Source organism: Chelon labrosus (genome assembly GCF_963514085.1).
Source record: "Chelon labrosus genome assembly, chromosome: 20".
Taxonomy (NCBI): Eukaryota; Metazoa; Chordata; class Actinopteri; order Mugiliformes; family Mugilidae; genus Chelon; species Chelon labrosus.
In genome coordinates this window covers 17223598-17247024 of record NC_140353.1, presented here as the reverse complement: position 1 = coordinate 17247024, position 23427 = coordinate 17223598, and the positions used below count along the sequence as shown (strand labels likewise).

At 41.2% G+C, this 23427-nt stretch overlaps 2 protein-coding genes across 3 annotated transcripts; both read left to right on the top strand.

The window, feature by feature from the left end:
* The first annotated feature begins 425 nt into the window (after positions 1-425).
* lck (LCK proto-oncogene, Src family tyrosine kinase) lies at positions 426-17349 on the top strand. The gene is made up of 13 exons (XM_084569680.1): positions 426-889; positions 3297-3409; positions 3998-4058; positions 4998-5088; positions 6323-6421; positions 6557-6660; positions 8125-8274; positions 8368-8520; positions 10513-10696; positions 12732-12804; positions 14885-15038; positions 16122-16253; positions 16340-17349. Exons 2-13 carry the CDS (start codon positions 3302-3304, stop codon positions 16534-16536), a joined length of 1506 nt encoding a protein of 501 aa, XP_084425806.1. The 5' UTR covers positions 426-889; positions 3297-3301; the 3' UTR covers positions 16537-17349.
* Positions 17350-18137: 788 nt separating this feature from the next.
* LOC311505873 (putative histone deacetylase 1-B) lies at positions 18138-23406 on the top strand. 2 transcript variants are annotated; one of them, XM_084569682.1, is made up of 14 exons: positions 18138-18259; positions 19319-19431; positions 19520-19637; positions 19724-19798; positions 19905-20043; positions 20182-20323; positions 20401-20493; positions 20584-20692; positions 20796-20936; positions 21280-21388; positions 21563-21693; positions 22154-22306; positions 22485-22536; positions 22628-23406. In XM_084569682.1, exons 1-14 carry the CDS (start codon positions 18208-18210, stop codon positions 22653-22655), a joined length of 1455 nt encoding a protein of 484 aa, XP_084425808.1. In that variant the 5' UTR covers positions 18138-18207; the 3' UTR covers positions 22656-23406. The 2 variants fall into 2 exon arrangements, with proteins under 2 accessions (XP_084425808.1, XP_084425807.1); XM_084569681.1 differs by having other exon boundaries at positions 22154-22324.
* The last annotated feature ends 21 nt before the right edge of the window (positions 23407-23427 follow it).

Genomic DNA, 23427 nt, shown 5'->3' with positions numbered 1-23427 from the left:
AGAAAATACCGTGTGAAATTATGATCTGTGAGAAAGTCATACAGTAGCAGACGTATGTGCATTTTATTTTTCTCCGTGAGATTTGATTTTTTTTTTTTTTTTTTTGACACAGTTGAGAAAACTGAGGTCAAAATCTATTTTTAAACGGTTTGCTGGCCACAGACAGAAAAAAGACACAAACCACATGTTTGACTGGCGTCTTGATGCTAAACCTGAGAGCTGAAACCACTACATAGGAAACACAACTAGCCCCAGGTTGACCGAATGGTCTCTTATGTGGCATTAATATTCGAATTAGTTATAATTTCCCTAAGAACCACGTGATGTGATTTATAAACATCATCTGAGTGACCCTGGACCACCACCTCAGCCTCACTCACCATAAAGGTCACTGACTCACATGTAACAGAAAACACACACACGAAAACATACAAATACAACGTCCCACGGCCTCCCCTCCCCTTCTTTTTTTTTTTTTTTTGTTTAACTGTATTGGAACATTCAAAATCTTGTTTCCCACTTTGGGAAAGGTGCTGTCCTGACCCCTTTACCATGGAGCCTGTAACGTTCCCCCTCTGCTCGCACACAGCTGCACGGCGAGCACCTGTTGAAAGCCTGCAGAGCAACCCTCAACCTTTCAACGACAGGAAACTCTCTGGGTTGCTCTCCTCCACACGCAGAGACACCACATCAGCGCTGAGTTAGTTATAATAGAAGAGGCGGATGATGACATCTTCACACACGAGCTCAAGTCGCGAAAAACTCACTTCTTGCTAAACAACGCTTAAAGGAAGAAAAAAAAAAGGGGGTTTCAAAAAGAACATCTCTATGGCGGCACCCGAAATCTGACATTACTGGACCCTCAGAGTGACATTTCGTATTCCAAGAGGTGAGTTTCAAACTTGCGATTCTTTCCATAATGTATCAGTTTAGATTGTAGAGAAACTGTGACAAAGGTATGAAGGCGAACATCTATCCATCCAGTAAAAGTGCCAGACAAATCGCACAAATCATTTGACTCGTGTATGACATTTATTGTGTTCTGATAACTGACACACGGAGATGACGAACAGCAACACCCAGAAATAATTGCCAGTTTACTGAATCTATTGCTTGCTTCCGTTTGTGTTGTTGAACCTCCAGGCCAAAAGACATTAAGAAACCGCTCATGTGATTATTGTATTGATATATTATTAAACAGAAGATCATATAAGAACAACGGTGATAAAACCGCATCTTACTGAACCACGTTTATTACTGAAATCAGATAGTTTGTCTGTCTGTACATTTATTTGGGAGGTAATGGGTGTAATGATGACTGGATGTCAAAAAAGGGGGTCCAAAGAAAAACTGAACAGCTTAGCACCAGTTTTTGTGGTAAAACTGGTGCTAAGCTGTTCACATAAAAACATATCGTTGTATGGTTTACATCTACAAGCTTCGCTGACAGTGAGTGAATGTCTAAGGTCCATCGAGTACACTGATCATCTAATCGTAGTACACTGCAAACAATAACAATCAACTGGGCTGGGTGTGGTTTGAAAGTCCTTCAACTGCAATTCATAAAAAAAAAAAAAAGAGGGTAGCCCCTCAGTGGAATAATGCTGACATCTATGACTCTCTGTGTGTGGGCCAGAGAGAGTAGGAGTGCTGATTACTCACACACAAAAAAAGAAAAAAAGAATCATACCCGGGTGATCCCCTTGTGATTTGTTCCTTGGGTTTGTTTTTGCCAGGTCAAGCCTTTCCAGATTTTTCTCACGGCTTTGGGCCTTTGGGACAGACGGCTGCTGCGATTAGCACACTGACCCCATTCCCCAAGAGCGCCCAATGGCAGCCAAGCGAGCTTGAGAAAGATTGTTAATACAGTCCATTAGTGTAAAACACAATGCAGAACACGTGCAGATGCCGGATTGTAGGAGATTAAAACCAGTACGGTTTCGTAGAGCGTACTATTCAAGTCTGAACCAGAATTAGAGCATGTAAAGGCATGTGGCGTACAGAGTTGGACATTGTCCCGAAACTTCTGGATGTGATTTTGTTTGACTGCAGTGTGTAGATCTGGTAAAGAGTGCGATTGGGATGATTTACAGGTCTTAGACTCTTATTCTTGAGCTTGATCCTCCATTTTGAGGCAAGGCCATCGAGCACGTCTGACTGAAGCACTTTTCGGAAATGAAATCATTGTATGTCGCCTGTTGGTGTCTTCGACTTACAAACCTCAAAATTCAGAGATCTTTGTCGTAACTTACGATAAAATCTGTCTACAAGTGTAAACAAATCCAAAGAATAGCTTGTGAAAACCATCATTTGGATCTCCAAGAGTATTATCAGTGGTAGATGTACATTTATTGAAGTACGAATTTGAGGTACTTGAGCGTTTGTGCATGTTGTACAGCCTTCTATTTCTACTCCACCACATTTCAAGGCAAATATTATAACTAGTACTCCCCTACATTTGTCTGACAGATTTGGTAACACTTCACATTACAGTTTTCACATCAACTCGGTTCAGTTAAACATATGTATCTCCCTAACTCCCTAACCTTTATACTGGGCCTATACCATTTATACATACCTGTAGCTTTTTGGTAGTTTTGTACTTTGTATATATAATTTTTGTCTTGTCTTCCTTGTTGTGGAAGTCAGAGAAATGCAGTTTCAATCCTCTGTGTGTCCTGTACACTTGACATTGAATGTTTGTGACAATCCGAGAGATTACGTGCTCCTTTAAGAACATTCTCCACGTCTTGAGACTTATTAGCTACAAAAATGAATTTGCGATAACATGAAACGTCACAAGGCTGAAAACAAGTTTATGCTGCTAATTTTTATGAGCTAATTTATGCACTAATTTTGGGTGAGCATGGTTTATGTGGTTCTCAGAGGACAGCAATGTTACAAACAAGATGTTATAGACTGATGTAGACTAAACTATGGCCCAGAATATAAAGTAGTTCAAATTGGCTCAGCTATAAAGATCTACAGCACTAAAATACAACACAGGTGTTAATGCAGAGCATCATATGTAATAGGAAACGCCTTCAGGGAACATTGTTTTTAGTGTCATTAGTACCTTTCCTTTTTTTTTTTTTTTTTACTTTACATAAGCAAGGTTTCAAATGAAGTACTTGCACTAGTGGTTGTGTATCTTCACAGCACGGTATTTGCTACTTTTACTTAAGGATACTTTTACTAAAGAGTCTTTACCAGTGATTATTGTGACCATATGATCCCAAAAAAAAAAGAAAAAAGAAAAAATGTCCTGAAGAACAATTTTCTCTTTCAAATTCCAGAAACCATGGGCTGTAACTGCAGTTCGGACTATTCGGACAGCGATTGGATCGAGAACTTGGATGAAATTTGTGAACACTGCAACTGTCCCATACCTCCCCAGTCGTGCAATCCGGTAAGCACACAGTTTGTACGCACATGCTTGTGTCACACTGAAGCCTTATGAATGAGCGTCTGTGAATAAGTACGCTCAGCATAAGGATGGTTTTTCGGCTCTTTGTTCGGTTGAACCTGAACATGGCCACTCGGAGGGACAAACACATAGGCTGACTGCAACATAAGCGATAAGGAGCAACTATTACACCGGCTCCCACGTTTTATTTGTCATGTTTAAATACTGTGACAGTTATAAAGTACAATCTGCTATTGTGCAGTTTACATTACATAACTTATTTAATTGGGAGGGAAATCGCCTTTTGTGTGTGTAATTAACCAGGAACATTTTAAATGCTGTTTGTTTCCTCTTTCTGAGTTAGATGTCCCGTTAGATTAGAAATGAAGGAGAAAACCACCTGTGTGTGTTGCAACGCACTGAGACATTTTGTCTGGAAGGAAAAAACCTAAACTAAACTGCCTACGATTTACCGTCAAGGCCTGACTATCAAACCAGAGCGTTTTTACTGTGAATGTGGCGTAGTCACTCTAATCGGAAAGCTCAACATAAAACGCAGATGTAATGTTTTTTTTTTGTCTTTCTCACCAGTACACAGACCAGCTGATTCCATATCCATCACAGCATTCACCTCCTATGTCACCTTTACCAGGTAACGAGGCACAGTTTTCTGTTGGTGTCTGTGTGTCTTTAGGTGCATGTGTCTTTAATATGAGTCAAATTAAATGTACTGGCCTAAACTCATACTGTGGACTTTACGATCTGAGCAGCATATGACTCCTTTGATTTGAATCAGGAAAACTCCATAATAAGACCCTTTCATGATGTAAATAGATTTAGGCAGACTGTAAATGTTTTATTGGTTACATGATTGGATACATAAGAAAATTCTTCTGCGCCCTCGCTTTTTACACGAAAATGAGAGCAGTGCGTCTAAAATGTTGCGGTATCTTATTACTCAAGTAATACATCTCCACTTTGGACTGTTTGTTGGCCGGGTGTCTAACATGGGACCTACATTCAATACACTTGTAACTTATAGCGACATGGGTCGCCTCTGGGGCTTTTCACACCCCCCAAATCTCATATCGGCTTCCTGCATTTTCAGTGTTACATATCTGTCTTAAAGTACAAAAACTGATCATTGTAAAGTGGAACTCTTTGTCATTTGTAGGTTTGAGTTTCTTAGGAAACAAAATATGACTTCTTCAGTAGTCAGTGAAAACATACCCAGAAACAACCCAAGGCACTGAGAAAGAAATGCCTCAATAAGACGTTAGTGTAACATAAACTGTAGAAGAATCTCTCCTCAACTCAGCTAGATATCTTTGTTCAAGAAAATATATGTGGCTCCTCTGTTCACGGGCAATAATATCAGTGAAGAGCAACCACTGCAAATTTCACGCTGCAGGGGGTTCAAGCGAGGATGCCCACTTTCGTCTTTCACTGCGGCGTGTTTAGCTCCAACCTGTCAGCGTCAAAGTCAGTTATCCTGAACACATGTTCTTTTAGCGCGTGTGTGTTTCAACCATTTTAATTGTGATTAAATAATGTTGATAAATTATCTAATATTGCAACGTTTTTCCTTTAGAAAACCTTGTGGTGGCCATATACAGCTACACGCCCGACCATGAAGGTGACCTGGGCTTCGAGAAGGGGGAGAAGCTCAAGATCATCAACAAGTAAGCTGCTTATGAACATACCGTTAAAGCTCAGCGAATACAATTGCAGGCAAGAATTTGGTCTTTATCCACCCAACCCCATGGCAAATAAAACATTTTAAAAGTGTTTTAGACTGCTATCCATTTACGTTGACTATCATTTATATTTCGTGCACGAAGATTTCGGTCGGTGTGGTGACATAGTGATCCAAGGCATATAGAATGTGTTGACAAAGTCCCTGGTTTGTTTTCAGATCATTGTAACTGTGAATACATGGTCTCGCCCAACATTTCCTGCCTTTCTGGTTGGTTTCGACAATTGAATAAATGCAAGAAATTTTCGACATTGCGGGTTCAAGAGAGGAAACTCCTGTCAAGACGGGATATATATATATATACATAAACATATATATTTAAATACAGGTGAAGGAAATGTGGTAAAATCTGTGGTGTATTTGTCTGGTTTTACACATTTTTGGAGGAATAAAAAATATCTGTGCAAGATCGATGCATCTATGTGTTGTGTACATTGTGAAAGCAAATTTCACAGTATTGACTGCGTTGTTGATACCACTGGAATCATATTTCCAGAATCATATTTCTAGAAAATTTGTGATCTCTGTGATATTATGGAGAGGTGTTCACAAAATACAAGTTACACGTCTTGGTTTTAAACCTGATGCAAACACTATTCTAAATAAATTTGAGAGCTAAATACATTCAAATCATACAAATGTAGTGCTACATACACGGAAGAATATGGAATAATCTAATGAGATAAAAAAATGTATAAGTAATAGTAGTACAGTAGTAGTAATAGTAATTTAATGTTTATGTTTAATGTTTATTTAATGAATACATAAATGTGAGTTTGTCAAGTCCATGGGATTCCTTCATGATTCAAGAGTGCAAAAAATAACTGAGTATAAACACATGCTGATTAATTTAGATTTCGGGGAGAATTAATCCTCTGATAAACTTCAAAGACTGAATGAAATGTGGTGAAGATTAAAAGTCAGTAGTAAGCATGGTTTTGTTGTCTGTAGTCTCTTCTAGTCATATGTAACACAAGATATTTCTATGCCTACTAAGTGCGATGCGGTTCATTTCATGCAGTGATCAAATTACATCGCAAAGAAGCCTTTTGCCCGTGGGGGCTAATTGAAACTGCCTTCTGAAGGTGTACGCGTTCATCCCAACCCTACCGAAGCAGCTGTATCATATATGACTAACTCCTGTCTCTTTACACATCTAGGGAGGATCCAGAGTGGTATATGGCAGAGTCTCTGACAACAGGCCAGCGTGGCTACATCCCACACAACTTCGTTGCAATGACCACAGTGGAGACTGAGCCGTACGTCATGCAGGAAACACACCATGTCAACTCAACCTCAATACCATCTCATCTCATACGATGCTTGCTGTGTCCCTGAGGGAAGGGAAGTGGTTAGCGCGAAGTGTGAAGCTTATCATGTGTTTGTGCTTGCAGGTGGTTCTTTTCGAACATTTCTAGAAATGATGCCATGAGGCTCCTCCTCGCTCCTGGGAATACGCAGGGCTCCTTCTTGATTCGAGAGAGTGAGACAACTAAAGGTGAAAAGATCTTCTTAACGTTTTAGCCCACGCTCTGACTACACAAGTCAAAGTCAGCCATTCTCAAGTTGGTTTTTCAGTATATCAGTATGGTGCAATATTAACAGATAAGTGAAACAAATGATATCACTCACTATGACTGGTATCTTCCACTTCACTCTTGTTATTACTTGCAGAAATTCCCAAAACTCATCCATTTCCCACAAAACCCCCTTTCTGTTTCCCAATTTGCTTCATCTGTTTGATTTCAGTTTTGATTTCCTAAGTACCAATGGAGGCGTGTATGTTCCTGTTTCATTGATTTCACTGTTTGTGTTGGAAATGCAGCACATACTGTGGAATGCTGATCCCACTGGAGAAGTGTCATAAATCAGTATTTCGCACCACACTTGCGCCATTACGTTTACATGTTTGTGGTACTTATTTACCATCAGCGAAATGCCATTAGAATTTAGCTCAAAGCATCACTGTGCCCAAGTTTAGTCTCACAGACGCACTATAAAGGCTGTACGCATTTGGTTCTGCTTCAGAGGCGAACTGCCAGTTCGCCACCATTATTCGGAGCAAAATTCATACTTCCGCTCAAAGCACAAATCAGTTGCACCTGAACCAAGTGGCAACATCTGTGAAGCTGACACAGAGGTGCCAAAACCAGCTTGAAGCTGACTGCAAAAGTGATTCAATCCTTGCAGACTTTCGTGTTTGCAGCAGGAAATAAACAGTTTACAGACTGAAACAAAAAAATGGTTTGGTCTCTATACCTAACAGGGGTGTTTCCTTGATAACTTGTCCATTTACGCTGTATTAAGGTGTAAAGCACAGTGGAATTAAGAGAGGGAGTGCATGTTGGGTGCCATTTCAGGTTACTAGCCGCCTGCCTCAGCTCCACTCAGATTCCCTCTTTGCCCATTTTTGGATTAGCCGGAAGTTAGGCGGAGTCAGGCGCTGAGCCACCACACTGAGCTTCGAGTGCTCTGACAAAACTATGGGTGTTGTCATGGAGGGTTTATCCATCTTTAAAGCCAATCTATAACCTCAACACACAGATATGTTTCAGTTTGACTTACAGTTTCCTAGAATATCACTGTCTCCGATGTTCATTGCAAATAAATGTCCATAAATCAGAATCCAAACTTTGCCTGAGACTTTGTCATCATCAGGTTTTTGCCAGTATCAAAGTAACGCAGTGACAGCTGTCTTTATATCTTGTAAACAAGAACTGCTAATTATCTGTCATACTGTTGACGGTGGCAATTAGCCAAAATGTAACTGGGTTAAGTTGAGACTCTGTGACCACTTTACTTCCTGTTCACATCTCTTAGAGCACTGTGGGAAACATGGTAGTAATCACAATACCCATTATTATGGGTACAATTATTTTTAAAATATATTTTTAAATTGAAAGCCTCTGGTTAAGACATTTTAGGTGAAGTCAGCATGCTTCCTACTTTCTCTGTGTTCCAGGGTCATACTCCTTATCAGTCAGGGACTTGGACCACAACACAGGCGAAGGAGTGAAGCACTACAGGATCCGCAACATGGACAACGGTGGCTTCTACATCACAGCCAAGATAACCTTCAACTCGCTGAAGGAGCTGGTCCACCATCACTCACGTGCGTAAAACATCTCCAGTGGATTAATGAAGGCTGCTGGTTACTGTGGGGTCCTCACAGAAATAATTGTATACTCTTCTCTCGGTCATCTAGGTGAGGCAGATGGGTTGTGCACAAAGCTGGTGAAGCCGTGTCAGTCACGGATGCCACAGAAGCCCTGGTGGCAGGACGAGTGGGAGATTCCTCGTGAGTCCTTGAATCTGCAGCGCAGGCTTGGAGCTGGACAGTTTGGAGAAGTCTGGATGGGTGAGTTTAGATTTATTACGTACAAAACCTTGTTGTGCAATGCGGTTGTGGCCTTGACTGTGTTACTGCAAGAGAGTTTTTTGGTCAGAGTTTTGTGCAGTGTATGCAGAAGACTTTCCTCTGAACAGTCTTAATGGCAGGCTTGTTTGAACTGGTTAACTGAAGATTGATTTGAGGTATAAGCCCCCGTTGCACAACATCGCTCAACTACACAAATCTAGCTTTGCAATGAGGACTTGTCCCTTAACAAAACTTCAAAGAATGTCCATTGTGATTGTGGAGTATTAAGTGAAACAAGAAAGCAACGTGCTTTGGTCACAAGGGTATCAGTTGAGCTAATCTCTGCCACAACCCCATTATTATTCAATTGGAAGGGAAATTTCTCTCTCTGTTTTCCATCCTCTTTCGCCAGCACCATTTAACATCCCAAACAAAACATTGTACAAGAACTAAACATTATCAACCATGGGACTTGTCCTCCTTTTGCATCCACTTTCTATTTACAATAGTGTCTTGCATGCCGTAGTCAGGACACATTTTGCACCTCTATGCTCGTTCAAATGCTGGTTCAAAGGTATACTTCAATAATGGGAGTGACTGACACTAGCTATGAAATGCTGATTTAACGTGTGATAATCATCCCTTATCACAAGGTGATTTCCATCGCTGATAAAAGAGGTGGAGGAATGTTTTGAATAGTGAATATAAATAGTTGCCAGCATTGCTATGCTTCATGCATGGTGTGAGGTAAAACAAATTAGTTGTAGGCATGGCATAAGTAAGTGTTGGTGTACCAGAGCTGGAATGAGGTCCTGTTTGCACGAGAGTAATGTGAAACGGTTGTTACTCTGACACATCCCAACACATGACAAAAGCGCAGTGCTTATAATACATACTTCATGAGATTATAAAACTGCCTGGCCTTCATTCTTGTGCACACAAGCTTTGTGGGCAGCACTGCCAGTCAACCAGTCCACCACTGTAGTACAGAATAAAATATTTTCCAAATAATAAAATCTAATATTAGATGAATTGTCATGAAACGTTGTACAGACATTTACAGAAATTAAGGCCTGTTGACTTCAGCTCATAATCTAGTCATGGTCCCCAGAGGTCTTTCAAAAGATTTTTAAAGAGTGATTTTCACCTTGTTTTTCCTTGCACCACCAGTGGGTTAAATGTTTCATCTCATCCTGAGAAATATCTCAAATTATTAGATAGACTGGTAGAAAATGATATTCAGGGTTCCCAAATAATGAATGTAACTTTGGTGATTCCCCTTCCACCTTGTGAAACTTTCTTCAGTAAACATTACATGCAGATGGTTGCATTTTCCAAGTCAGGAAGCCGCATTTTCAACGTAGGTGTGTTCACGGGTTGTTAATTTGGAATGTGGAAACATCATCTGACGAGAAGATGACTTGTATTTTCATGACAACTAAGAGCAAAAGAAATGGATCAGGCTTTCAAACGTGTGCACGGTAATCATGAAAATGTATAAAAATCTGCTAAACAGTATGGCACTTGTGAGAGATAGACATGCAACTTTCAAGAGACCAGTTTAGGTTATTTATGTCTGCCGTCTTGCTAACTTTCCAAATTGGATTGGGGGACATTCATCTGAATTCCCCAGTTTGGGGAGTCATTTTTCCAGTGAATCTGACATCACACAAATTCTTAAGAAACACAGCACAAATGCAGTCAACTGCAGTCATGTACTGCACAGAAAAAAAAATCCAAAACTGATGACAGCTGTGCTTCACTGCTTATCATCCTAATTAGTCAACACATGCATGCTGACACATTAGTGAGCGCGGTAAATATCACTAGCCTGGTCTCTGTGAGAATGGTAACATGTTGACACTGTGTTAAACTTAAAATACCACCTTGTCTAAAAGCACAGATCTGCTAGACTGGCTATAGACTGTTTGTAGTCATGTCTTTGTCCGGTGCCTTAGAGAAATTCACAGATATTTAAATGTCTATTTTCAGGTCTCTACAATAATGACAGGAAAGTAGCAATTAAGAATCTGAAGATAGGCACAATGTCAGTGGAAGCCTTCTTGGCCGAGGCCAACATGATGAAGAACCTGCAGCATACCCGCCTCGTCCGCCTCTTCGCTGTGGTTACCCAGGAGCCGATCTATATTGTCACAGAGTATATGGAAAATGGTAGGTAGATGTGTCAATGTGTCACAACCTGTGGGCATGTTACGAACTTGATCAATTACGAGCAATCATCATCATCAGGGAATTCCAACTCATCAATCACTGCAAGAATCAAAAGAAACAGGAAATCTGATTTCCTTGAAATGAATGCTTATTGGGAGACATATTAAAAAGATATCCTTCTGTAATCATTAGTCACAAGAATATGTCTAAGCTTGTCTGAACGATAATCTTCCGCCCTGTTACTGTGAATGCTTAAGACGGCGCTGTTAGGGTGAGCTCTATGTCTGGATCCAACACAAAGAAACTGTGTTATAGTCAATGCAATATTATAGACGTTCAGGATTAAACATGCTGATCTGTTATCAGACTCTGGGTGAGAGCACAAAAGACTGAGCGGCCACATGGGTTTCACCCTTTTCATGACTCATAATGTTTTTACATGTACGCTCCACTCCAGTGGTTCTGTTGAATCCTCTTTTGATCACAAGCCTACAGCTGTCTCGCTTTTTATTTCTGTTTGATATATAGAGGTGCCTGTTACTGGAACTGTACAATATAATCATCACCTGTGATTAGACATGAATGCAGCTTACAGAGCAAAGCTAAATTAGGAAGGTACAGTTACTTATGAGCTGTGCCTCTCAAAACACGCTGCGCCACTGAAGTGCCCTGTCTTCTGATAGGCTATTTTCAGCTTCTCCTCATGAGCCTCCCTGCTATGTGCTAAAATGTTTCAGAGCAAACATGAACTTTTGCTTCTTTTCCAGGCCCCTTCAGACAGGTTACTGGTGTTTACACACTGAGGGGAAGTCTCTCCTTGCTGGTCTGAGACGAGGGGTGTTAAAATAGGAGAGGGTGAATCATCGTGTTATTGTTCATGCAGACCCCTGATGATGCCTGCCTCTTTTCCAGAGTCTACACGACACACTTGCTCATAAATATGGGCACAGTACACTGCAGTAAACAAACATACTGCAGCTTTTACAATGGCAGTCTGTTCAGCATATCGCCACAGGATCTTCCTCTATTTTTGCCTCCCCTCTCACACAAGAGAAATCACTAAAAGTGATCAAATAAGGTCATGGTAGCACCTGCAAACAACTTTCCACATCACTATCTATACGCTAAATGAAGGTTTATCACGCCCAGATACTGCAATCATGTGAAAGTGATCCTGTATCTGTTTCACTTTAACCTCAAAAGTCTTTGTAATTCCTTTTCACTGGGGGGGAACAATAACAAATTGCACAGAGAGATGCTGTCACAAACACAACAACAGCCTTACAGCTGAACTGAATGGTGCGCCTTTGTATGGTCTTCTGTGAGTGGCTTGTAAACCACCAGCAGTGGTTCTACATGAGGCTACCTCTTTGTCTGGGATCCACGTGTGAACTGGACACAATCGTCTCTACTGTTGTCAAGAGAAAGGATGGCGCGGAGTTCCCGTCTTTTCAGTTTGTCTTGCTTTTTTTCTTTTTCTTTTTTATTATCGAAGACAACAAAGATGGAAAAATACAGACGTGTCATCCCAGCTTCCCTTTGTGACCTTGACAAAGAGCAAGATTCTGGCTCTCAGACTTCAAACGCAGTCTTCCGGACTTCGGCAGAGGAGTAGAGACCTCTTCTTTCCTGCCACAGTCATTCCCCTCAAAGCATTTCCTTTGGTTTGACTTGGCTGGCCGGTGTGCAGTGGTATTGTTCCGTGCTAATCAAACCCAACACAAAGTCAGCTGTCAGAAAGTATGCATCAGCTTGACAGATGCTCTTTGTACTTCCTCAAAGTGTTGTGTTCACTGATTTGAGTTGCTATTCTGGTCCAACGCAATTTATTTATGTCTATGGGGAGTCACGAAGGAAGATGTCATTAGTCTTCAAGACAAAGTACGATAATACCATTGTTTTCCAATTAATATAAATTTTCTTTAATCTTTTGTTGATAACAAGGGTACGCATCTGTAATATTTGACATCTCTATTAATAGAACCTGAATGAATGCTTTGTCGCACAACTATAATGTGAATGTATTTTCCTACAGGTAGCCTTGTGGATTACCTGAAAACACCGGAGGGAAGCAGTTTGCCCACACACACGCTGATAGACATGGCCTCTCAGGCAAGGCATCTCTTTTTACTATCTGTGATCGCTCCACTCCTGTCACTACATACAACTGATTCTCTTTCACTTAATCTTTCGCTGCTCTGCAGCATGATCCCTAGATACAGGAAACTGGCAACTGTTGCAGTGACGCTTACATTCATGACTACTCTTATAATAACATGCCTGGGAGTGTATGTGTGCGTGTTTTATGAGGAATGTCAGTTTAGACACTGTGACACAAATGAAACTTACCAAACAAGTTTCAGAGGGGACACAACCCCCACTTTAATCTGTTTTTTTTTTTTTTTGTCTTCTGACAAAGGTGCAAGCTCAGCTTAAATGTCAGAATTAAGGCATGATGACTGAACCTGAAACTACATGTATGAATTTGTCTCCATGTCCTTGATAAGTACACATTCAGTCTCAGCTCTGCTTACGTAATAACTAACATCATCCAGAGAGACGGTTGTGGATTTATTTAATAACTGGCAAGTGACTCATTCGTTCATGTAAAGCCAGCAATTAAAAGTAGGGTTTGACACAGAGTGCAATTTAAGTAATAGTATTATAATAAGTGGAGCTCACGGATTAAAACTGTTTAAACAGGCCTTCAATCAATCATCAACGATGGTTCAGTTCTATTGTAAGTGTGCCAGTGGGGTATGATAGTGAACCAGCATGCACATAAGCAAGACCTCTCCGCCATGAATGCTTTCACTACTGTGAAAAGTCCAAAGGTTTTACAGTGAGATTGTAGGTAGAATTTCTTCAGTGCAAGGCTAGTTGTTTCCCTACGTTTCCGAACTTACTGCCCCCGGCTGGTTTCATGCAGATATGCTGTCAAACATACTAAAAATATCCAACTTTGAGTTTGAGATTTACCGTGCGTAACCATTCATTAAGAATTTCAAATAAAGCCCACATCGCCTTCTCAAAATGTTACCTGTCAGTAAAAGCACTTTGACTAACATGTATTGTGGGTGTGGGAATGGAAAACGCAACCACAGGAAGACAGGCACAAGTTTCAAAGTCTTACATGACAAACGATTTGCAGTAGTCAAATACTCCGACGCCTCCGAGCTGCGAGCAGAGAGGTACAGTTGGCATAGCTGTGTGGTGAATGTATTTTACACAAAGATGCTTTTAAGGCAGTGGTCGTGCACTCGCAGCATTTGGGGTTAAAGTAACTCTAACCAACATGTGATGGGCCATAAAAGTTCAAGTGATTGATGACCTCGCTTTTGCTGCAGCATTGGAAACTTTGTCCACAACTGTATGCTTAAATTCTACGTGGACATATGTAATTGGAGGAACTTGAGATTCTCCTCAGATTATTGTTAGTGCAAAGCAGATGTCTGTGTTAATGAACGCAGAATAATGTTTTAAATTGAGATGGATTCTTGTACCACAACAAAACAAACGAAACAGAGAGTGAAGACAGCCTTGACGACGGTAAAAGTTTATGAAATACACAAACATACGTACATCTCAGGTTTATGACAAGAACCCCAGGACCAATAGCACCTATGTGAGAGATTCTTATGGCTGAAATATGCACCTCTGCTCCAGAAAAACTCAATAGTTAGGTAGTTGAACACACAAACACAAAATACAGATTAACTGTAGGTGGTGAATTCTGTCGAAATCATCAGCATTTACTCAACTAAGATGCCTCGCACACAAGTTCCCCTCATTCATTAGGTGTAGTATCAGATTCCCTTTGAGGTCCACATATGTGGCAATGAGTCACGTAGCTCTTGATTGAATCAGAAACACAGTCCCTATAGTAATCAGCAGGTCTGCGGTTAGGGTAAAGGTAGGACTGCAGCTTTTTTTGTATCAGGAAGTACAGCTGGTGTTGTGGAGGGACAGCTGTGTACCTGGGTGGAGTACAAGGGTGGAGTACAGAGGTAAAAGGATATAAGGAGCTGACCTGGGGAAGTGGTTAACTCCCTAGTTTGGGAATCTCTGTTCCTCTGTCCACAGTATGCACATTACACTGTCCTGAAACACACACAGGCCCCTCACGGTCGTCCATTTCATGCTTGAACACACACACCGATGGCTTTTTTTGACGATGTGCTGTCCCCTGCAGGTGGCTGACGGCATGGCCTTTATTGAGCAGAAAAATTACATTCACCGAGACCTGCGAGCTGCAAATATTCTGGTCTCTCATGAGCTCATCTGTAAGGTGGCCGACTTTGGGCTCGCGAGACTGATCGAGAACAACGAATACACAGCCAAAGAAGGTATCAACACCTTTACTCATATCACATAAGGCATTCTTTTTACCAGGATAAATCTATTTTATGTCTCATAGAATATCAATTCTACAATTATAAGTTTGTTGTACTGCATTTGCATTGAGAGGTTTTAAAGAGGCGATAATGTGCACAATTACATGTTCAGAATACAATTTTGGGACTATACTAGAATGGGGTTACATATGAGTCTGGTAATGGACACTTGGATCCAATTATGGGGCACGTTTTAACCTATACAGAAACCCCAGTGCACTCAGATAATATGTATGACTATGTTACTGTTACTCTTCTGTCCATCACCACATAAAGCCCACCCAACCTATTGGATTGGCAAAATGAACTCTTAACGGTGTGGCCCCCAGTCCTCCGGACTGGCTTCCAGGCTAACTCTTTGCACTTTAGGCATTTCTCAATTTATGTTCTTGCCTGTACTACTGTATCTTATGGACTTGTGAAATGTGATCCCTCGCTGCCCAAATACTGTTCCAATTCAAAGTACGAATCTCACCGAGTACGGTCGAAATACCTGAATGTGTTTTTGCCCCACCTGTTTTACTGAGGACACACTTTTGTGGACTTGGGACATCCAGGTAGCCCAGAATCAAGTACTGTGTCCTCCCATTTGTACTTCAGAGTAGAAAGTGGTCAAGTCCGATCTAGCAAGTATGTAAGTTGCATGCTTGGTATTGATTCATGCCCTTTCTGTCTGAAGGGGCCTTAAAAGGGCAGTTTTAGCTCCTATCTCTTTAAGGCCCCTTCCCAGAAAAAAAAACAAAAAACAGTCTTGTGCTGAACTAGCTGCAAGGTGGGCTCTATGCAAATGTGTAGAAGAAAAGGCTGGTCTGCAAACAATGTGTTTCAGACGCAGCGTTTTCTGTGGGTGAGAGTAACTCCCTTTGGCGTGGACTTTGGGCTTTATAACTCTGCCGACCTTTTACATATACAAAAAGATGTACAACCCACTAAAGGAATTTCTATAAATCCCGTAGTGATTTCAGTTGTGTCCAGTTACTCCACCAAGTGTTCGTTTCTATGTTTGAGAAATAAAGTTTACTCCTTTGTTCATAGGTGCAAAGTTCCCAATTAAGTGGACTGCCCCGGAGGCTATCAACTATGGCACCTTCTCCATAAAATCTGACGTGTGGTCATTTGGGATCCTCCTCACAGAAATCGTGACATACGGACGCATTCCTTACCCTGGTAAATGTTCAAAACATATTCTGTATTGCCAAATGAATAGTCCAGCATGTAATATAATTGCTGAAAACTTTTTAACTGTTGTTCAGGTATGTCCAACCCAGAGGTCATTCAGAACCTGGAGCGGGGCTACAGAATGCCGAAGCCAGAAAACTGCCCCGATGGGCTTTATGACATCATGTGTGAGTGCTGGAAAGAGGCCCCTGAGGAGAGACCCACGTTCGAGTACCTGAGGAGCGTTCTGGAGGATTACTTGACTGCCACAGAGCGGCAGTACCAGGAATAGCTGCAGTGGAGCAGAAAGACATAAAGACATTCAATAAGTATACTCAAACTAAATGCACAACCTGTGAAAGTGGATTCTGGATTTTGATTTGTTCATTGCGGAATGCATGTATTTCTACTGATAGGGTACAAATGGAGATTTGAGAGTGCTTTGTTTCTGCGTCAAACTTATTCTGAAGTGGCCGCTTAGATATGTATGGAACAGTAGCGGAACCTGAACCAGCAACAGCTGGACCACGGCCAGCAGCAGGGAGGAGAGAGATCACCATCGCTGCTTAAATTAAAATGCGAACTGTTTGACGTTGCTGGATTAGCATCTGGTCTCCCGGTGCTCGTTATTAACATGTAAATATTGTCAACTGCTTTAGCTGTTTCATGTATGTTTAATAAATGTGTGTAACGTGTTTTACTTACAGCAAAAAGCTTGTTTGTGGTTGCTTTCAGAAAAACACATAAAATGAACCACCATCAGTCAGAATATTCTTTGATATAAATACAAGTATGGGGCGGCACAGTGGCGTGGTGGTTAGCACTGATGCCTCATAGCAAGAAGGTTCGAATCCATGGGCCGACTGGGGACTTTCTGTGTAGATTTTGCATGTTCCTCCTGTGTCTGTGTGGGTTCTCTCCGGGTACTCTGGCTTCCTCCCACTGTCAAAAGACATGCTGGTTAGGTTCATTGGTCTAAATCCATTAGTTTTATTTCATGTGAGAGTGAATGGTTGTCTGTCTATCTGTGTTAGCCCTGCGATGAACTGGAAGACCTGTCCAGGGTGTACCCCGCCTCTTGCGCGATGACAGCTGGGATAGGCTCCAGCCGTCCCCCGCGACCCTTCACAGGAAAATCGGTTATAGAAGATGAATGAATGAATGAATGAACAAATACAAATATACTTGAGCGTAAATGTTAGAGTCGGCTAAATCACAAATAAAGGTGCAATGTGCTATCATAAAGTATCAGAGCCGCTAAAAACATCTACCATGCACACAGGTTTTCAGTGAAATGCACTTCACTCAAGTACAATTTTGACCGAGTAGCTACTTCCATTCCATCTTCTACTTTCATCTTCTACTTTCATCTTCTATCCAGTATTTATCTGACAGCCAGGATTACATTCTTGCTGTTGGATTTTATTTTTCTTAAATAAAAACTTGTGATCTTTTGAATGATGATGCGTTGCCATAACCCATGTAACTAAGTAACATAGGGAAAGAATGAGTTCTTCCCTGACCAACCTCACCATAGAAACGCTGATTCAAATTCAATGCATGCTGTTGTGATTCAAAATCATTATAATGAAAACTATAATCTAACAACAGAGGCACCATCCTGCTGCATGCTGAGGTCCTTCACTGCAGATTTTGTTTATATTTAAGTCACCTAATGAAAGCAGTGCCTTTACTTTCAGTTGAGATTTTGTGATGTGGTATTACTACCTTCAGTTAAGTAAGAGGTCTAAATATTTATTGAACCACTTGATGAGCAAGTAGTAACACTAAATCGTTAATAGTTTATCCTAATTGTTAACACAAACGGACAAAATCACGAGGAGAGGACGTGGCCGCTCTGTCGCCTCCTGTCGTTGACCGTTAAAACTACATTCCATTGATAACTCTCCGCCTCCTGTCGCTGTTGTCTCCTGTGGTGTGTGCCAGCCGAAAAGGACGGAAAATGGCGCTTACTTCCCAAGGAACAAAGAAAAAAGTTTGCTACTACTACGACGGTGAGTCCTCGCGTACCTTGCACTCCGCACGGCGCACGCACTGGCGAATGAAGCCCTCCGCTTTGCACCAACAAAGGGTTACAGTTAGTTTCACCTCTTGCTAATGTGGCACGTTAGGCTAACGCAGCTAGCTTGAGTCGCAGGCGGCTCGCATCATCTCCGCCTCAGATAATGTCGCCGCGTCCACGCAGAGTGTTACTTATATGTGCTCACTTCCCCTAAATCTGTTGGCTGTCGTTACGCTACAAATTAGTCCAGTTTTATCCAGAAATTGGTACTTTATGTAGGGTTAACTGCCGTTACTAGCTAGCGAGCTAACAATGTGCATATGAGTACTTCATTGTCAGTAATTAGTCAACACTAAGCTAACAGTGAAATGGCTCACGGTGTTGCCTTCAAGTGCCGCCGATAGTTCGTAGAGAAAATGGAATTGGTAAATCGCTTTACCAAAGCTTTGGTGTGTTTGTGTAGTTTCTTATTTCAGTATCTTGACTGGGAGAGTTAGAAGTCCATAACACACATGCATGATAGGATAGATGAATTATTGCACTATTCTTCTGCGCTTTCTTCGCAGAAGGGGTGATGCATACACTCATTTGCCAGTTCATTAGGTACACCAGTGAAAGCAATTGCATTATAACAGTCCTGCACTAACTTTTCCTGAAGGTTTTGGTGTTCGGCACTTGTTTAACAGAGAGAGCTGTTGATTCTGCTGTGTTTTCGTGTTAGATGTTGTGTTTTGTAGCACCATTGTGTTGTACTGACCCATGTTTCTATTATTTTGGCAGCCCTATTTTAGTCAGTGGGCTAGGCTAAATAACAAAAATGCTTTGGTGTTAAATTTAATCCACTTTAATAGCTCCACAAACTGCATCAAGAGTTTTACTCCCTTTCATACATTGTTTAGTGCAACATGGTTTATTTGACAATGTGTTTTCACTAGTGTACCTAATAAACTGGCAAGTGGTTATACACGCTTCAGATTTGCATTGTTTAATTTGTAAATGTAAAATAAACCAATGATTCACTGTGTTTTGCGTTTCCTCTTCTCATGTTCAGGTGATGTTGGAAATTATTACTATGGTCAGGGCCATCCCATGAAGCCCCACAGAATCCGCATGACGCACAACCTGTTGCTCAACTATGGCCTCTACAGAAAGATGGAGATATACGTATGAGAAATTTAAAGTTGCAATATCAGATCACTTGACTCGTGTTTGCTGTTATGTCAGAGGAGCTGATTTGTCATCCGTGTTTCAGCGCCCGCACAAAGCCAGCGGAGAGGAGATGACCAAGTATCACAGCGATGACTACATCAAATTCCTGCGCTCAATTCGACCAGACAACATGTCAGAATACAGCAAACAGATGCAGAGATGTAAGTTGCGTCTGTGTCGTTAAAACTTGACTGTGCAACTTCACTCGCATAACTCCACTGATCAATTCTGCACCCTTGCTTTACAGTTAATGTGGGGGAGGACTGTCCAGTGTTCGATGGTTTGTTCGAGTTCTGCCAGCTCTCTGCAGGGGGCTCCGTTGGTAAGTTGTCTTCATGCAGGGTCCATCAGTAATCTTGCAATCATTGCCCCAGTAATCTGGTAAGATCAGTAGAGGCAGATTCGTAACTCTCCCCACTGTGCTCCAGCTGGTGCTGTGAAGCTGAACAAACAGCAGACAGATATTGCCATCAACTGGGCTGGAGGCCTGCATCACGCCAAGAAGTCTGAGGCCTCTGGGTTTTGCTATGTCAACGACATCGTGCTGGCTATTCTGGAGTTATTGAAGTGAGTAGACGACACTGATCAGCAGCTCAAATACACTTTTGACTAGTGGGATACTCAACAGGAATTATGTTTTATCAATGATGAACATTTTCAAAGATGAAAAATAGCTGTACTCAGAGGAGTATCCCGTCTTTCCAGATACCACCAGAGAGTGCTGTACATAGATATTGACATCCATCATGGTGACGGTGTGGAGGAGGCTTTCTACACAACAGACCGAGTCATGACGGTGTCCTTCCACAAGTACGGCGAGTACTTCCCTGGCACCGGTGACCTCAGGGTACGTCTTACATGAATACAGTTTAAACGGACAAAGTGAATATATTGTCAGCTGACATTCATCTTGTTTCTCTGTAGGACATTGGTGCTGGTAAGGGTAAATACTATGCTGTGAATTACCCACTGAGGGATGGCATTGACGATGAGTCATATGAAGCCATTTTCAAACCCGTGAGTAAATAAAATCCTGGTAGCTGTTGATAGTGGATATCTCATTTGACGTAGTGACGTGTTCTTGATAGCTGATGTTTGTTTGTTTAGATTATGGCCAAGGTGATGGAGATGTACCAGCCCAGCGCAGTGGTTCTCCAGTGTGGAGCTGATTCTCTGTCTGGAGACAGGCTTGGTTGCTTTAACCTCACCATAAAAGGTAACATACAAGCAGATAGCTTTGTAAGTTTCTTGAATGAACTGAGAAACCAGAGTGTTTTTTCCTCCTGTTTTTAATTATTCTTTTCTTTATATGTGTGTAGGCCACGCTAAGTGTGTGGAGTACATGAAGAGCTTCAACCTGCCGCTGCTAATGCTGGGTGGAGGAGGTTACACCATCCGTAACGTGGCACGCTGCTGGACATACGAGACTGCTGTAGCCCTGGATAGCTCCATCCCTAATGGTATGTCTGTGTTGCACTGAATATAATTATTGATGGGGAATCAGATTATTTTATGGTGGTAAATGAAAACATACTTTTATTTACCTTTAAACATATCAGAAATAAAGTGGGTAAAACTAATTAAATGTCACGAATTGTTCAATAACCTGTTAAAAACAGCTTCTTAAATTAGTAAACTTGTTTTCTTAGTTTTTATTTCAGTTTTAGACTATCACATGACCATAACCTTATCACACAAGCTTAAAGCTAACCCTAGCTCTATTTTCAGACATCTCTTAGGGCTGCGCTAACTGTTTGAGAGAAAATGTGTATTAATCTTTAAAAATTTCTCTCAACTCCACAGAGCTCCCATATAACGACTACTTTGAGTACTTTGGGCCAGACTTCAAGCTGCACATCAGCCCCTCCAACATGACCAATCAGAACACCAATGATTACCTGGAGAAGATCAAGTGAGTCTGTTACACCAACTCTGAGTCATGGTTGAGTTGTTGACAACTTTCAGGTTTCTTGTGATTTGACTGAAAAGCAGAGGACATAATGGTGTCATAGGTCGAGATCAATGTCCCGTTATAATTTGTCTTTGTTAGCGGTTTGTATATTAAGCTCTGCATTGTGTCCTCTAGGCAGCGCTTGTTTGAGAACTTGCGTATGCTTCCTCACGCCCCTGGAGTTCAGATGCAGGCGATCCCAGAGGATGCTGTACAGGAGGACAGTGGAGACGAGGAGGAGGAAGATCCCAACAAGCGCATATCTAGTAAGAATCTCCCACACAGGATGCTTTTGTAGTTCTTAGGTCTATTTTCGCTTGTAGTTCAGAGTAGATACTCAGAGTAGCACAAGATGAACCTTGAGTGACCTAAATGTATGTTGATTGGTCAAACATCTGAACTGTGTCATTCTAACATTGGTAAGACTTGGAACAAAACACAGAGATATCAACTGGTGTTACAGTTCAGGCCTGTATGTGACATATGCCACTTCATCATTAGTGTGACTGGTGCAATTGCAAGCAAAATAAACCTTTGAAGGTGTGTAGTTCTTGAGGGAACTTCTTAATGGATAGTTAGCATCAAAGTTCCCAGAACAGTTAGATCCAAAAGTGCTTAAAGTCTGTTTACTTCCCTACAAGTCCCAGATCAGGTGACTTGCCATTAAAGTTACCAAACAGCAGGGCAGCATATTTTAAGTTGACTCTGTCATCTGATAACATTCAGTCCGCGCTCATGACAAGAGGATAGCGTGCGAGGAGGAGTTCTCTGACTCTGAGGATGAAGGCGAAGGAGGCCGCCGAAACGCTGCCAGCTTCAAGAAAGCCAAGCGAGTCAAAACCGAAGGAGAGAAAGAGGGAGAAGAAAAGGAGAAGAAAGGTGAGGAGGAAACAAAAGGTATCTATTCACTTTTTTTTTATTCTCATCTCACACCTTTTCATGTGGTTTAGTCAGTTTTTTTTAGCTCATCTTATGAGTTGACACGAATTTTCAGTAAGATAATTTTATCTAAAATGGAGGATGGTGTTATCACTGCTCTGTGCTGTATTTTTTGTAGAAGTGAAAGAAGAAGAGAAGGTGCCAGAGGAGGAGAAAATGGACACATCAAAGTGAGAAAACACTGCACACACAAATTGACCATGCTGTCCAGGAGGTGGCTTGTGGGCAGCGTTAACCATTTCCTTACTCTGGGTCCCTTAGGCCAAAAGAGGAGTCCAAGACACCATGAGGACCTCAGCAGCCCGCGATGCCAATACAACGGATCGCAATGGATCTAAAAACAAGATTATTTGAATAAATCACCTTTGCAGACTGCCACAGTGGAAATAGTGGGCTCTCAAATGAGATCCCCTTAAAATGGGACATTTTAGGCTGTTTTTCTAGGACACCTTTTTTAACCTTGCTGTTTATGGACTGATGTCAGACTTTTGAATATTGTTTTTGTATACTTTCATTATTTTGCGCTGACTCTTTTTATGCTATGTTACTTGTTTTTTTTTTTCTTTTCCAGTGAACAACTGTTAAAACAAAAAAAAAACTTTTTTGCTCAGCACGTCTGCTTTTATATATCTGATGGATTTAATTTATTTAAATCATAGATATTTTGGCTACTTGTTTTTTTGTTTGTCTTTCAGTTCCATATTTGTCCTGTGCCTTTGAGTATGTAGTTTAAAGCATGTTGGTACAATAGATTCTTTTTCTGTAATATATTTGTGGCACTGGTCTTATCTGCCATGGTCAGTGAGGGGGTTTCATATTCATGAACAGCCATTACAAGCAAATTACATTCTTATATTTTAGGTTATGATTCCTTTACTAACATGTTGACTTCTCTGTAATGTTGAAATCATTCTGAATTTAAATGATGCCGGGTGTCAGTTCCCCCCCTGAATGTCCAATGGGAGACGAGACCAGTGTCAGAATTCATATGTTGTAAATATTTGTATTCTGAAAATGTTAGTAAAAGTACTCGATAAAAAGTTTGTGAATGTCTTTTAAAT